Genomic DNA, 16,896 nt, shown 5'->3' on the forward strand with positions numbered 1-16,896 from the left:
AAATGATGAAGCATGCCACCATAGGTGGGTGAGGGATTTCGATCTAAAGGGATCTTTCCCCCAGTTAGGTTTTTGGTAGTGTCTTTGTGTATGTCTGTCCTTTTTCTGTTCAGATAACTTGGACCTGAGGATTTTTGTTGTATTTTGTATGTGGAAAGTGTACCCTGCTTCTGCCCTTGCTGTGCTTGCTCTTTGTATGAGGGATTCAAAAAAGGGAAATGCCAGAAACCGGTCCCCGGTAGCTTGTCTCCTTTCTGGTGAAGAATTGGCTTGGTAGTTTAGTCTGCCCTGTTCCCATGATGCACTGGGCCAGGGACAGACTGATTTGCATATAGCCAGGTTCTGAGCTGGGATGGGGCAGTGAGATAAATAACGGTGATGGATCAAGCCCTGATCTTTGGACTGGGTAAGAGTGGTCTGCTCAATTCAGACACTCTGTTCATCACCACCCCCTTTTCTAAATCCTTTGTATGAGGGAAGCATACCCTACTTCCACTCCTCCAGTACCCGCTCGGCGTGCGTGAATAGCTTATCTTGCTCCATCCCATGCTGTATCCATTGTGCCCCTTGTTATCTGTTATCCTGAGCGGTATCCTAGGATGGGATTCTGCTCCAGGCAACTACATATTTTTGCTGACTCCAGGCCATAATTATTGAATCCTCAAACTCTGGACCGGTAATTACGGGCCCGAAAGACACCAGACCCAGAGCCATTTGAGAACTGTGCCGGCCCTGCCCATCTTCATCCTTCTGCGCTGGGAGAGTTCAAGAAGCTCCCCCCAGCTGAAGAAACAAGCATTGGCAAAGGCAATAGGTCTCGTCTGTGAGAGCTATTAGCTTTTCCAGTGTTTTGTAGCCAATCTGTATAGCAGCGTGAATGCTTTGCAGTGCGGCTAACATTAATTTTAAAAAGTGCTTTGACGAAGCCAGGGCTATTATTTCTTTAAGTGTATTAGCACTTGATGCGTCTTCGATGCATCATAGTCCTTTTTTATTATTATATTGTTAGCCATGCTGCACAGCATTCACACTGATATACAGCATGGCTACAAATCAATGCCAAAGTCAGCAATACTCATGCAGTGCAGCATGAACAAAAGGCAATGGAAGAGCCAGTAGTTGCAAAAGCAAGTCCTATTGGCTTTGCCAATGCTTGTTAGGTCTCGGCACAACACTTCTGAGATTCTAAACAAATCAGCTAATCTGCCCATGCATGAAAAAAAGACATTTGTCAAACAAATTCTATCACATAAAGAAAGCAATTGCGCCATGTCCATCTCGTAGTGAAAATACATTTGGAAGCAGGTGACATCTGTTGTCACAATAAACATCCGTTTCAAAGGAGAAAAGGGATTCTTTGAAGTGTGTGGGGCAGAGAAAAACATAGCTACAAATGGCAAAAAGTTCAACAAGGACAACAGGGAAGAATACAAAATAAAAGTAGTCCCTCAATCTCAGCACGATCAGCGGAAGGAAAGCAATCAAGTTGAAGCAATCGCTTCTTGGCCATCCATGCTCCAGCCAAAAGAAGAGGAAGTGAAGCTAGCACTTGCTGGCCAATTAAAAGGCAGCAAATAAGAGTGACAAAGAAGCCAACAAATGTAAATGCTAAGCAGTGGGTGGGCTTCAAACTCTTTGTTGCATACAATATCCCTCGCAAGCGCGAGAGCATGCTCTGCATGTGTTGTAGCAGGAGAGATCTAAAAAGAGCTCTTGCTCCCTCCACCCTCACCTTGCTACTACCTCTGCCCCACTCTCCCACAACCAGGCAAAAGAAAAAGCCCCCATAACAAATTTGCCCATGTTATTTCTCCCAGCAGGGGGGAGACATGCAAAACTGGATCCTGTATTGCTGGTTTGTGTATTATTCCATATTCCTAGGAAACAACTTGTGGGGTCCTTGTCAGGTCCCAGAGAGATACTGGACGGAAACATTCATTCCGACCCCTGTATCTCCCCATGAAGTTAACTGGGAGCCCAGAAAGAGGAAAGTATACCCTTTTGTCCAAGCTGAGTGTGTACTGTGTGTGAGGGAAGCGTACACTGTTTCTGCTGCCCAGACTCTACCAATTGGTGTACGAGAGATTATACTGCGGCCGCTCTTGCTACACCTGTTCTTTGTATGAGGGGAGAGTGCCTTTCTTCTACCTCTGCTTATGCTATTCTTTTTCTGTGAATGACGGTGTGTGCCCTGCTTGTATCTGTATTGCGAATGAGGGAAGTTTGCACTGCTGCCACACGTCGCCCCTTTTAGTTGGTTATGATTGTGTCTCTGCCCTTGACTTGGGTGTGAGAAATCTCACACTGTTGGCCCGCCCAATCCCCACTGCTGTCCTTTCCTCTGTGTGATGAAAGCTAGCTCTGCTACTGCTGTGTCCTACTGGTTGCTTGTTGAAGCTTTTACTACTGTTGATTGTGCTATTCTTGTGTTTGTGAGTAAAGTGTGCAGGTTAAACCCTTGTACTACCCCCTCATCTGTGAGAGTGAGCCAAGCTTGCACGGGTTCCGCTGCTGGCAGGCTGCCTGTGTTATGCCTGTTAGTTCTCTCTCTGTGTATAATGGAGACCTGCACTCTAGAGCTGTTGGCATGATACTAGAGCAGCTGGATGTGTTGTGTGCTTGAGTGAAGCTTGCACTGCTGCTCTTCATGTTCATTATTGTGTATGAGGGAAGCTTGCACTCATGCTGCCTTTGTTGCACCTGTTTAGTGCCTAAGTAAAGCTTCCAATAATTGTGCATGGGCAGGATCTTACTCGTGTACGAAGGATATTTGTTCTGTTCCTCTTGCCAAACAACTTGTAAGTAAGGAGGGGTGGTGGTTCTTCAGCTTTTGTCCGTGCTGTGACCTTTGTGTATGTGAAAGGAAGCTTGTACTGACTGCCTATGCCCTGTATGTTCTGTGTGCGAGGGAAACTTGCACTGATGCTGTGTGTTTTGAGGAACATTGCATGCCTGCTGCCCACCTGTACCCGTTCTTTATGTGTGTGAGAAGCTTGCACTGACTCTCTGTGCTACTTGTGGTGTTTTGTTTCAGAGAATCATGCACTGACGCCCTCCCCTCGGTAACTGGTGGGAGGGGAAAAGAGGGCATGGAGGTCATGGAGTTTGAATAGTTGAGACAGTGCTGTACCTGTTGTATGTGTGATTTCAACGGTGTGCGTGAGAAGCTTGCACTGACTCTGTGCTACTTGTGGTGTTTTGTTTCAGAGAATCATGCACTGACGCCCTCCCCTCGGTAACTGGTGGGAGAGGAAAGGAGGGCGTGGAGGTCATGGAGTTTGAAATGTTAATGCAGTGCTGTACCTGTTGTATGTGTGATTTCAACGGTGTGCGTGAGAAGCTTGCACTGACTGTGCTACTTGTGCTGTTAAGTTTCAGAGAATCATGCACTGACGCCCTCCCCTCGGTAACTGGTGGGAGGGGAAAGGAGGGCGTGGAGGCCATGGAGTTTGAATAGTTGAGACAGTGCTGTACCTGTTGTATGTGTGATTTCAACGGTGTGTGTGAGAAGCTTGCACTGACTCTGTGCTACTTGTGCTGTTAAGTTTCAGAGAATCGTGCACTGAAGCCCTCCCCTCGGTAACTGGTGGGAGGGGAAAGGAGGGCGTGGAGGCCATGGAGTTTGAATTGTTGATACAGTGCTGTACCTGTTGTATGTGTGATTTCAACGGTGTGTGTGAGAAGCTTGCACTGGTGATTTCCTTCCAGTACTTCAATAAACACTGGGGTTTGTGTCTGTGTTTACAGCTGGGCAGTTGGAATTGTTGATGAAGTGCTGTACCTGTTGTATGTGTGATTTAAGCTGTGTGTGCTGTGGAGTTTGTGCTGCTTTTGCGCACGAGTCTGGTGCTCTTTTTGACCCTAACAGACAAACCGAACAGCAGCCTGCTCGGGCCCAGCCTGAGTATGTGCCAGCATCCCCTCACCTGCAGGCATATAATGGAGAAAGTTCCGGCGGAGTGCAGCGCTGTAGTCATGACAACCTCATACATTACCCAGAATGCACCAGGCATTTCTTCAATAGGGCTCAAACATTCGGCCTTTCCACTTGTCGTTTGAAAAACTATAGTCATTAAAAAATACCCCATAGAATGCCATGTAGACGTAATAAGGGGGGCCCCAGACAGGCGCCCCTTTATCGGCAGGTGAAGTCCGGTCAGATACTAAGGCACGACCCCCGCTTCAGCCCATAAAGACCGGTGAGTGGAGAGCGCGTGGCTCATTTTGCGGACCCTGTAAGTCCCTTTCAGCAGCATGATGAGGTGTGTGTGTGGCGAGGCAGAGGTTTTTTATGGGGGTGATTGACACCTGTTTTATGAGCAGTTCAGGGCCCTTTAACGGTTGGACCGGATGTCTTTTATGGGCTCGATAACGTCCTTTGCAGCAGCCCTCGACCCCTTGACCGGCACGGCGAGGCCTCCGTTAATGCACCCCCCAACCCCGCGCGCGGCTGGGGCGGTCCCGGGTGCGCCTCGCAGTGCCAGCTTTAGAATGCGCCTGCGTGCGTCTTCGCAGCGCCTGCGATGCCAGCCCGTGTAGGAGTGCGTGCGGCTGCCAGGCCTGCTCTCCCCCTCCTCCTCTCCCTCTCTCTCCCCATGTATGGAGAGCTGGCTCCGGCTCCATCTCGCAGCAAGACTCACCCCTCTCCTCTCTCTGTTGCCTCCTCAGATCCAGCACCTGGCGATCCGCTGCGTGCAGAAGAACATCAAGAAGAACAAGGGGGTGAAGGACTGGCCCTGGTGGAAGCTCTTCACCACCGTGCGCCCCCTCATCGAGGTGCAGCTGACCGAGGACCAGATCCGGGGCAAGGACGTACGTACGCCATCCGGCGCTGGTGGGCGGAGGGAGGCACGTGGCGCTGCTGGGGGTGTCGGCGTGCAGCACTCTCTGGTGTGAATGCACACCGATCCGGCACGTGTATCCCCAAATGTGGGGGGTGATTCATGCTTTGTATAATGTATCTATGCTGCTGCAGGTGTGTAACTTTCCTTCTCTTACAGTGCCTCCCTCTGATGCTCTCACAGCAGTGACCCATTACAGATTTCTCTTTCCTGTCTCTGTCCCTCTCGGACTCATGAAACCTGCCATGCTCTGGCGGGCGACCCCAGGAAGCCCTCCATGGGGGACATGAGTAACAAGCCGAAACACCAAGAGGCATCCTATGCGGGAGTGTCCTTGCTACAGACAGCACTCCAATACTTCTGTAGGGAAGTGTCTATTTCATGACCATAGATGTCCATCATCCATGCCACCGGAGAGGGCTTTGTGCCATTTCCAATGGCAAGGAGTAGTTTGAGTTGGCAGTATGCCAAGATTCACAGAGGATTGTTACTGTTGCAGGTCAAACACTTTGGTGACTCAGGATCCTTGTGAAATTCACTTCTCATGAACCATTCATGACTATTCTCCCCACTGGCAGGCGAAGAGCTGTCCATCTGAGATGAATTCCTTGCTGGAGCACTACTTTTACAAGAAAGTGACTCTGTTTTAGCACATGACACTTTCTGTCACTATGTCAATATGAAATAGCCCTCTCCAAACGTGTGGGATTATCCGAGAGCTGTAAATGTGGGGGTTCTGTTATTGCAGGCAATCCAACTTGAAATTCTTCTCAGGCCAACAACTCTTGAATCAGTTCCCTCTTTAGTCCTTTCTGATTGGTAGCGTATAGCTAAAGAGGTTTGGATTCTTGAAAATATCAATGCTGTTTGTCTGTTGCTACACGTATGTAACGCAGTGTCCAGGAGTATTGCGGCCTAAAGGGCTGTGGACCTGCTCCAACAGGCTGCCGCTGTTCATGATGGGCCTGAGATGGAGGTACGCTTCAGACGTCACGTCCTTCACTGTTGTGAGGTCGGACTTGGTAGATTTCTTACACATTTCAAGTTCTCAGGAGTAAGTCAAGGATTGCATCCTCCAACTCTGTCTAAACTGTGAGCGATGGATTTGGTCTAAAGCCCCTGTTACTTTCCTGTTTAATGACTGAGGCCAGTCCCAGGAGCGGAGAGACTTTATTTTATGTGGAGCGTGAAGAGAGAAAAGGGGACATTTAATACTTTGCAGGACATGCTGAGATTCCCCAGTCCCCTCCTTACCTGAGTGCAGTTTGGGAGCCAGGCTTGCTGGTGAGTGGCGGATGCTTCAAACAGAGCCCTTTTGGGAGTGATCAAACATTCCCTGAATTTAGAGATGAGAGGTTTATGAGCACAGCGCCCGCCTCCGTCCTGGCTGTTCGAGCTCCATCCTCTTGTGTGAGGCCTGTCAAGTTGGTAATCTCTCTCCAGCACATCTTAGATTTCAAGAGCAGGGGTCGCAGGGTTAATTACTAGCATTTTATTTGTGCATTTTTTCCGAGAGCTGTTTGTGGTAGGATTTATTGGCAGGAATTTATTATTTATATATCCACGGCCCAGAAGCAGTGCAGGTGCCAAGTAGTGACTCGAGTTGGCCGAAGTCAACCGCTTCTCTGTTTATGCAGAAACAAATTAGAAATCATTTTGCTCCAGATATATTTGCGGTACAAAAGGGGGGTGGTACAAAAGGGGGTGGTGGGGATGGACGGAGCATCTGAATCAATCAAACACTCACACCCAGTCAAAAGATCTGGGTTTAATCCATCACCGTTCTTTAGCCCACTCTGCCACCCCAGTTCAGACAGTGCCAGAAACTGGTCCTCGGAAGCTTGTTTCTGGTCCAGGGAAGACATGGCTTGGCAGTTCGGGCTGGACTGTTCCCATGAGGCACAGGGTCAGACTGATTTGCATATGGCCATGTCTGAACTGGGATGGCAGAGTGGGCTAAAGAATGGTGATGGATTAAACTCAGATCTTTTGACTGGGTGTGAGTGTTTGATTGATTCAGATGCTCCGTCCATCACCACCCCCTTTTGTACCGCTTTTGGCCGCCATAAGTGTGGCAGGGTATACTCAGACGTGAGTCCCTTGCTCACTTTGCCACTGGATTCAAGCAAGCTGGGCTGAAGACGGCTGGAATGCCAGAAACCGGTCCTCGGAAGCTTGTTTCTGGTCCAGGGAAGACATGGCTTAGCAGTTCGGGCTGGACTGTTCCTATGAGGCACAGGGTCAGACTTATTTGCATATAGCCATGTCTGAACTGGGGTGGCAGAGTGGGCTAAAGAATGGTGAAAGGTTAAACCCAGATCTTTTGACTGGGTGTGAGTGTTTGATTGATTCAGATGCTCCGTCCATCACCACCCCCTTTTGTACCGCTTTTGGCCGCCATAAGTGTGGCAGGGTATGCTCAGACGTGAGTCCCTTGCTCACTTTGCCACTGGATTCAAGCAAGCCGGGCTGAAGACGGCTGGAATGCCAGAAACCGGTCCTCAGAAACTTGTTTCCGGTCCAGGGAAGACATGGCTTGGCAGTTCGGGCTGGACTGTTCCCATGAGGCACAGGGTCAGACTGATTTGCATATAGCCATGTCTGAACTGGGGTGGCAGAGTGGGCTAAAGAACGGTGATGGATTAAACCCAGATCTTTTGACTGGATGTGAGTGTTTGATTGATTCAGATGCTCCGTCCATCACCACCCCCTTTTGTACCAGATATATTTGAGCATCTCAGTATAGAAGAGCGAGAGTAGAGCCAGGCTAGCATTGAGGCACATCAGTTAAGCTGAGATTCAGTTTCTTCAATGATTAAGAGTGAGATGATTTGACAGAACTATATGTTTGGGACCCATTTCCGGCATAACACTGGGAGCTACCGAGCAGGTAGTTGCGCCATTGAGTTTGCAGTGGTTTTGTTTTGCACCAGCGGTGTTGCAATTGTTCCTTTTCACCAGGCCACCATTTTTCAGCCGCAAGCTTCCCTTTTACAGCTCATTTTTATCAGGTGTAATAGTCCAGTTGGTCAAAATGAATTGAATCAAAACTATAACTCCCAGAATACATGAAAAAAATAAATAAATGACAACCTAGAATTAGAGCCAAAGTGTCTTGCGACATCATCTGTTCGCTGTAGACTTTTTAACAGTAGGTTTATGTACACTAGTCAATTTTTAGTATTGGCAATACATTGGCAGTAAGTGCCACCATTCAAAAACAAAAAAAATCCCATTATTTTTTACAACTCAAAATTGTAGGCGTGCCTCACCACTCATTCTGCTTTCATTGAGACTCCACCGTCAATTTTGGTTGAGGTTAAGTCACTATTGACCATGTGTCATGAAGGTCTGTTGGGAAAGTGTTCCACTCCAAACACTGGCCGACCTATGATTCTATTGGCCATTAACAATTGCCTTACGACTTGACTTAAGGTGTAGCATTTGTTTTGGTAAAAATATTGAAATGTTGGCTTGCTGTTGACAAAGTCGTTCTCTACATTAAAATGATCACTAACCTCACTTCTTAATCTTTCAGTGCCACATGATTATTTGTGATGATGTTAAGTAATTGGTCAACTTACTTGCAATTATAGGATACTATGTTGATCTTTTCCATGAACACAATTTTTTAAATTTTTTTTATTAGTGGCACTTTTTAATATCAATAGAAGCATATATTGTTCTGTGGTTTCCTTCTCGTCGATCCTCTGTCTGCAAAAACAAAGCTTCTATCAATTTGTAGCACACTCCGTACCGGGAGAGCCATTAGCTCAGTTTAGGAAATGTAGAATATATTCCTCAGGTTGGATGCAGTACAGCTGAAGGCCACCTCTAATAATTTCTGACTGAACTGCACCCTAGATTTGTCTGCTGGCTCCGGAGAGCAGAGACTAGGTTTGGGACTTCCTCCTCAAACCTTTACATTCAAGTCACTCAGCCGTGGGTACCCCCTTGCTGCCTTCCACTTGTGGTCACTGGGAACGGAGGAGGTAGGTCACTGCACGCCCCTGGCATCCCTCAGTCATGTGGAGACACCACACATCCTGAAGAAGACAGAATACAAGCGGATCCCACTTCTCAAACTTGGCATTGTCTGAGTGCAACAAGAGACTTCCAGACTGTGCAGTGACGAGTCAGTCATTGAAGTTGGCAATTCAATGGTGAGCAGCAGAGACTGATGAAGGATAAAGGGCGCCATTGACAATGTGGGAGCTTGCAGAAGAACAAGGTTTTGCAGGCATGGGGTGGAACAATGCTGAGTGGCTGTACAGAGTGTTGGTAGCAGATACATTGACACTGGTTGTGACAGGAGTGTAGTAAAACAGATGCTGTAGAAAGATGTGGGTGACAGAGGCGCCGGAGATACTTTGGAAAAACAACTCTCAAGTCAATCCCTCCAACCTTTGTCTGTCTTGAAGAGTGGCCTGCCTGATCCCCGCTTGATTGAGCCTCGGTAGAACTATATGTGGGGTAGTCTGTGCCAGCGGTGTCTTGGGGCTCTTTATTCCTTCTCAATGCTGAATTGCAATGGCTTTCATATTATCCTAGCATCGCATACACAGGAGATGGAATATGATGTGCTGTGCAGTGGGACCTTCTATCCTCTCCCATTGAATGACCCCCGGTCTGGTATGGTGGGACAGTGTGACCCAGAAAGCCTGGCCATGAGGCGTCCTCGGTGTGCAAGGATCAGAATTGTGCTTATAAAAGCTGCCCATCTACTATTCCTGGATTGAGTGAGGGCAGGCAGGGGCGAGAAGCCGACGCTTGTGAAGCACAGGACCTGACACCTAACCTCTTGCACCCTCTTTGCAGGAAGAGATTCAGCAGCTCAAGAGCAAGCTGGAGAAGGTGGAGAAGGAGCGCAATGAACTGCGACTAGGCACCGACCGGCTGGAGAGCAGGGTAAGTAACCCGTGGTGAACATGACCATCCATTGTGCTTTGTCGCAAGGGATCGTTGATGCCTTGAATTGGGATCCAAGTGTTAGTTCAAATCTATCCTTTTAACCCAAGTATGTTCAATGTAAGATCAGGCGGATAGGATCCATTCCAGATGTTCTAGTTAACCACTGACTATGTAAAGGAGCTCCATTTAGAATCATTGTATGTAAAGGAGCGTTAAGTGGATATCCCGAAAATCTGTCCTGAATCTAGGCCACCTGGGCATATGTCGGACACCCCTGGTTTAAACCACCATAGAATGTTTATTTCACCATTTGTCCATTTCTTTTTTGGCTGTCTTTCAAGAAGTACAAACACAGTCACTCGTATGTGTAAAGCATAGTTAACTCATATTGTCTTAAGCAGCGCTTTATTAAATTGATTCTCACTGCACAATTGCTAGACAATTGATAATGGGTATGACTTAAATGTCACTAACCTGTTTTGCAATTTCTTTGTACTATTTTACTGAACCTATTTTGCAAATTCTTTGTACTATTTTACTGCAAGATATAATTTTTTTGCTGAAGTTAGCCTATAATATAATATTTCATATTTCTATTGGGTATAAATATATACATAGTGAGTTACTCAGAGAGTAAAGAAGACACACCGTATGCTGATATGTTATAGATGGCACTTAAAGGGTACTTTTGCGCTTTGATGAGAAGTGTTCAAATACATCCATACAGCCCTCCCAGCATATCGTAAAAGAAGCTGTACTTGCAGTGCCAGATTTCCAGTCCTGTCAGAGGTTCTCAAGACAGACAGCTTGTGATAAAGGATGCTGTGAGAGGACCTTGCGAAGCTGGATTAAACTTTGGAAATTATGTATTTTAAAAGCCACCAGACAAGGTTACAGTTCTTTTCTCCCAGACAGCTCCCTTTTTTAGCCTCATGTTACAGCTACACTCCTTCAGTCCATATGTGTTGCCTCTCAGATTATATGTCAGAGCTCCCCCTCAATCCATGTTTGCCACTGCACTCCTCTTGCAGATCTGGTGTGCGGCTGCACTTTTGCCCAAATCTGTATGTGCTACACCCCCCCCCCCCCTCTCTTTTAGGCCACCTGTGCCAAGCTCCGCACACAAGGCTGCACACATTTAAGTATGCCCACAAAAACACACACGTCAAGGCTCCCTTCTTCCCAGCTACATGTGTCTATGGCCATCCTTCAAGATCACGTGTCATACTCCAGCTCCTCCCATTCAGACCATGTGTGTTGCAGCTCCTCCCTTAAACCACATGTGCCGCAGTTCTAATCCCTCGGACCACACATTCCAATCTCTGTCCCCTCATTCAGACAAAACGTAGAACATCTTGCAGATATGACCTTTCGTTGGCTCCTAGAAGAGCTCGGTGACCTTTCTTCCCTCACACGTGTATCTATCCTCTGTCAAAAGCAAGTGAGATCCTGCTTGCTCACCCTTCATCCTGCCTGTAGCCTCTCATCATTCTCCTGTGTGCTGCTAATGGATTAGGGTGAGGGCATGGTAGAAACACTGCTGCTAAAGCCCAACTTACCTTTTCTTCCTTCCCTGCCTTCAGGATCTTTGATGCCAGGGGTAGTAAGTGCCATGCTAGGAATACCAAAGGGCAAACCTCGGCCCCCAGCTGGTGTCCTCAGTTCGGGTCCATGGTTTAACTACAGCACCCGAAGAAACACAAAATGTTCCTTCCTATGTCTCTTGCTGTATGTCTGGCGCACCTTCCTGTTTTTGCACACACCCCATGTAGATGTCACACAACACAATCTCTCTCTATCATTTGATAAATTGCAGTGGCCTACAGTGTACAGCGAAATGTGGGTGACCGAGGTCACTGGTTTTACAGAAGGGGCCACAGATGCTTGTTCAGCCCTTATGTACTACTGATGGAGCTGACGCTATCAGCACTATCTTTAGAGGGAGTTCCCTCATTTGCATCGGGTGTGGCCCCATGCAAATGAGGGAAACACTTTGCCTTTGTGCCCACGCTGTACAACAGACACGGGTGCAGAGGCAAACATGGCGTTAGGAAATGCATTCTCAGTGTGCCACAAAAATGTGACATACTGTGGGTGCACACCCTTAGCGCAGACCTCATAAAGAGGGTCGCATGGAAATCCCCCAAGACACCCCATTGTTGGTGGGTGCAGTCACTCGCTGCAGCCGCTTGAAGGGGGATCTCGATCCCCTTTTGGGAGTGCGGGTGGGTTGCCGCTTGCACAGGGAAACACAGAGCGGCTTTGAAGCTGCTGCTCCATATTTCACTGAATGCTCTACCCTGGGGCAGACAACCATTGTAATAGGGTGCATTGTGCCTGGGTGCCCATGGTAGGCAACCAGGGACAATGAGTCCTATTACAATGAAGGTGTTCCTTGGCCTAAACAAGGAAAGTGTGACCTGTTTGTAAGATGGGTCCAGGTATGCTGTCCAAGGGCCAGAGTGCAAAGCCTAGATTGTTTCCTTTTCCTGATGTTTCTTGTATTGAACATGAAGGTGAGTATCTGACCCTCTTGCCTTCTGCCTCAGATTACGGAACTGAATTCGGAACTCACAGATGAGAGGAACACTGGGGAGTCGGCCTCTCAGCTCCTTGAGACAGAGACGTCAGAGAGGCTTCGGGTTGAGAAGGACATGAAGGATCTGCAGGTGAGACACTACTTCGACTCTCTCACACCCCATCATCCCTGATGGATGTTCATTTTCTAAGGCCAGTGTTCCTTGAGTTGTTGTTTCTGAGTTGGTATCAATGTCAGGCTGGCCCAATGCTGTCGGCTCACTAAATGGCAGCCACCATTTTTGGACCATGCAGGATTGTCTCTTTGAAAGCTCCACTGGCCACTCGTTGTCAGACCAATTCTATTAGGAACATTTGCATAATTTTTAATCTTGTCATTTTCAAATTTGTTTCTAATGCTGTGTTTTACTAATTCCATTTTGTTTTGGAAGATGTTTTAGCACTAAAAGGATTTTTGGTTTCTTTAGTTTAGTGTTGTGGTGACTGCCTCCAACTTCATCCAGTGCTGTCACAGTGTGTTTCAAGTGTACGCCCTTTATGTGCAGACTGTGACATCCCTTCATGATTATGACTTTAGTCTTACAAGATAAGCCTGTTACTTAATGTCTGCTTCCAGACTACTCCTACATGTAAAGCCACAAGCCCACATCTCTCCTGCCTTGCGGACCCTACATTGGTCCCCAGTTGCCAGAAGATCCACATTTAAGCTGCTTTGTATCACCCACAAAGCAATTTATGAAACAGGACCACTTTTCCTCAGGAATAAAATCACCAAATACATTCATTCAACAAAGAAACCTATGCCCCAGATTGGCACCTTGCCTGAAAATCCCAACATACAAGAAAAAAACATAGGTGGCACATCCTTCTCTGTTCAGAAAGCCAAACTATGGAATTCATTACCCCAAAAATAAAATTGACAGATTATCGTATCTTCAGATGACTAGTTGGCTCTTTCCTACATAACCACTGTACTCAAACACAAATGTACAGCATATTCCTGTGCATATTAACATTTAATTTGATTATATGTATGTATCTAGATATGTGTATTGCTTGGTATAAAAATGTGTAATATGTACTTATGTATCTATATATTCATTACTTTACTCCTTCTGTAAAACAATATGGACTCTCTCCAATACACTACCCTATATTTCTCTTAATATATCCTCTTCCTCCACATTCAGACTCGTCCCATACCTCATGCTACTACTATGATCTCCAAACTAACCCTTTCTAGAATCTTCCCTCCCCTATCCCCCCCTAGATCACCCCAAACCTCATTTTAATACTATGACCACCCAAACAACCCTTGTAAATTCTTCCCTCACCTAGCCCTCCTTTGACTCATCCTAAAACTCACTTTACTACTATGATCTCCCTAATCCTTTTATAGAGACTCTGCCTTCCTCCATCTCTCTTCATACTCATCCCAAGCCTCATCTTACTACTATGATCTCCCAATAAACACTTTCTAGACTCTTCTTTCTTCTATCCCCTCATTATCCTTTTCAATCCAATTAACAGACTCGCATGGCCACCGCTCAAATTAACTCAAATTTGCCTATACTAATCCACCATCTTTTTGGGTTCTGGAGTGGCGTGTTACTTGCTGAAATGCGCATTGACGCCTAGTCGAGGGTGGTAAGCGCTATATAATTACAATTACAATATAATGTTGAATATAAGGAACAAGACTGTTTTATAGAATCTTCACTGACAGGAATAGAGATCCACGCCACAGATAGTAGAAGTAAAGATTTGCTGGATAAACAAGCTTAATGTAAAGTTTTTCTAGACTAGGCACTATAATCTCTCAGTTGACCTGTTTAAAGCTTTCTAGATAGCATCAGGTATATATGGAGAAGACGTGCATCATTGATGTGGTCTGCCCATATGTGCCCTTCTTCTTAGTTTGAGTGATTAATATCACCTGGGAAAAGGCTACTTTCCTTCCTGGCCCCCATCCTGCCACGCCACATCCAGCAGCCTGGACTTTCAGTTTTGCCTCAAATACTCCTTTAAATCTTGGAAGTCTCAACAGATTTTCAGTCTAAATTCACTACGATGAAGAATAGTTGAGCTATGTTTGCACTGAAAGGGGCCCTCTTGCAAAGTAAGTAACACAAAGTGTAATATTCCAAACATAAATCACATTTGACCCTGAATATGAGACTACGTGATAAAGAGGAGTAGCATTTCTGAATTATACCTAGTGAGGATGCCTATGCACCCAGAGATTTAAGGGGTTAGTGCACCTTACAAATGATCAAATATGCCTTTTACAAATTAACAAATATGCCTTTTGTTTAGGCCAAGCATGATGCTCTGGTGAAGAAGATGGACTCTATGGAGATGGAAGTGATGGAGGCCCGTCTGATTCGTGCATCAGAGCTCAATGGCGAGATGGACGACGATGATACAGGTGCGCCCTGGGCCGCTCATTTTTAGGTCGAGCCGAGGCAGCTTTTGCGCTGCTCTGCGAGGCATCCTGTATTCAAGTATAGACTTGAAGCTCTGCCCACTATCTGCCCATATTTTTCATTGGCTTGTGTCATGGTCCTTTGTAAATGTTGGCTTCTGATTCGTTAATAGGCTTGTAAGTCCCACCTTGTCTTCATTTGTAACCACCCATGAGGACTGGCCGCTTTACTTCTGTTGTTACACAGTGTGTCTTATTTAGTCTGTACGCACTATTTTCTTTAATGAGTTTCTCCTACTGCAGGCACGACATGCATTCCTGCAACATTCAGCGGGCCATGCGCGTTTTCACGTTCCAAGTAGCCCCGGTCAATCGTGGCTGCTTCTTTAAAATGAAAAGAATCACATTTATAAGAGTTTGATCTATTGGCATTGTAAATGACAATGCCTTTTATGTATGTGTTAATTATCAAAACAGCTAAATAAAAGGCATTGTCATTTACAATGCCAATAGCTTAAACTGTTGCAAATGTGAGACCTATTGCATTGCAAATGCTTGTTATTGCCTCTATGCTGTCTTCTTGCTTTGAAGGCTGCCAGGACTGGCTGCAGCCGTGGAGGAGGGCAGATGCACTCTGTGTAACAGCAGGGCCTATCACTAGCATGATACTGAAATGGCTGAAAATCATATATAATATTTAAGCAGGTTAAACAAACAACCTCATTTGTATTGTGATATTTACTTCCATTGGCATTCTGTACAATGTAGGCCCAAACTGTGCTCTTTTAAACGAAATAACCCTGCCACACTAATGTTTAAAACAATGTGCATACTTCTTTGTCAATAATTCTGAACAATTATTGTGATAGAATTTTGTGCTCCAATTGTGCAGAATTCTGCCCTCACATTTTTGAAGTATTCTTAATACTCATGAAGTATGCAGTTCATAATCTAATTCTGACACTGTTCCCTTAAGAACTGTGCCTGATTTATTTTTAAATATTGCTGCAGAATCATTTTAAGAGGGTTTGCAACACGATTTATTAATCATTCTTTACATCTATGTCTAGAGAATTGAGAACACTTTTTCATTCGGAATTCTCTGCCATGTCTTATTAAAATAATTGTTCACATTGCAAACCTTTTTTCTACAATCGCACAGTCACAATAGTTTATTAATAATTGCTCCATTTAAAGACATGTGTATCCTTCTTTTTAAACAATTGTGCACAGTGTGATCAAGACCTTGAACACACAACATCAAAAAGAATTACACACAGTCCAATTTTAAAGAATTTCCACATGTATATTTGCACACAGATCAGAACTAATATAGGAAATACCTCTGCATTCACTTTCTTCTAAGTTGCCATGGCATTTAAGAAGTATGACTCATTAATCTTTGTCAAGTTAGGAATATTTATTTTTCAAGAATGACCCAACTCGTTTTTATTGCACATACTTCTAAAGATACTTTTGCACGTAGATTCTTTAGAACTCAGAGCATTTTCATATGTCTATGCAGTATTTTAAATAATTCTGCACTTTTATTTTTAACGATTCACCATGTGACTTTTGAAAGAATTTTACATGCTCGATTTTAATACTCTGCCCACTATTTGTTTTAAAATGTCAGCGTAATAAAAAAAAATAGTAAACATTAATTCTGCACTCTTGTCTTTAAAAAATGAGTTCTGAATTTGAGTTAAAACAGTTTTTTTTATTTGTAAAGAACCACGAGCTCTTGTGTTTAAAGAAGCACATGCTCTATAAATGCATTGTGTTATATAAAACGTAGCTTAATTGTGGAACTATTTTGACATTAAAAATAATTTATTTAGTGTGTGGCGGCCTAGTACTCCCAACCATGGTGGAGGACACTATAGACCAATCCCCTGGTTCATCCACTCAATTAAGAGTCAGGATTAACAGTCAGTTTCTGCCGGTGGAGCCTCCAATGGCTCAGATGGGAGTGACGACCCCACAGATATTGGAGCATCAATTAAAGTACATCTGACAATCTGCCTGTTCAGGGCAGACACTGACGTGTTTTTCCTTTTTGGGATCACCAGGGAAAGTCTCGCTGACCCAAAGAGGAAAACATCAAATGACCCTACACGCAGGGACCAAACTTATAGCATATCAGGGACATTTGTTTTACAAATACAAACTTCTGCTTTG

The 16,896-nt window shown here is 45.3% G+C and overlaps 1 protein-coding gene across 22 annotated transcripts in view; it reads left to right on the forward strand.

The window, feature by feature from the left end:
- Nucleotides 1–16,896, forward strand: part of MYO18A (myosin XVIIIA) — a 778,205-nt gene that overhangs the window by 515,190 nt on the left and 246,119 nt on the right. For all 22 annotated transcript variants that reach the window (XM_086955115.1, XM_086955123.1, XM_086955114.1 and 19 more), the window contains 4 exons: nucleotides 4,669–4,812; nucleotides 9,660–9,749; nucleotides 12,302–12,421; nucleotides 14,607–14,718. In XM_086955115.1, coding sequence (XP_086811241.1) covers nucleotides 4,669–4,812; nucleotides 9,660–9,749; nucleotides 12,302–12,421; nucleotides 14,607–14,718 — 466 coding nt within the window. The remainder of the gene's footprint in view (nucleotides 1–4,668; nucleotides 4,813–9,659; nucleotides 9,750–12,301; nucleotides 12,422–14,606; nucleotides 14,719–16,896) is intronic.

This window comes from Lissotriton vulgaris, chromosome 2_1 (assembly GCF_964263255.1).
Source record: "Lissotriton vulgaris chromosome 2_1, aLisVul1.2, whole genome shotgun sequence".
NCBI classification, from domain to species: domain Eukaryota; kingdom Metazoa; phylum Chordata; class Amphibia; order Caudata; family Salamandridae; genus Lissotriton; species Lissotriton vulgaris.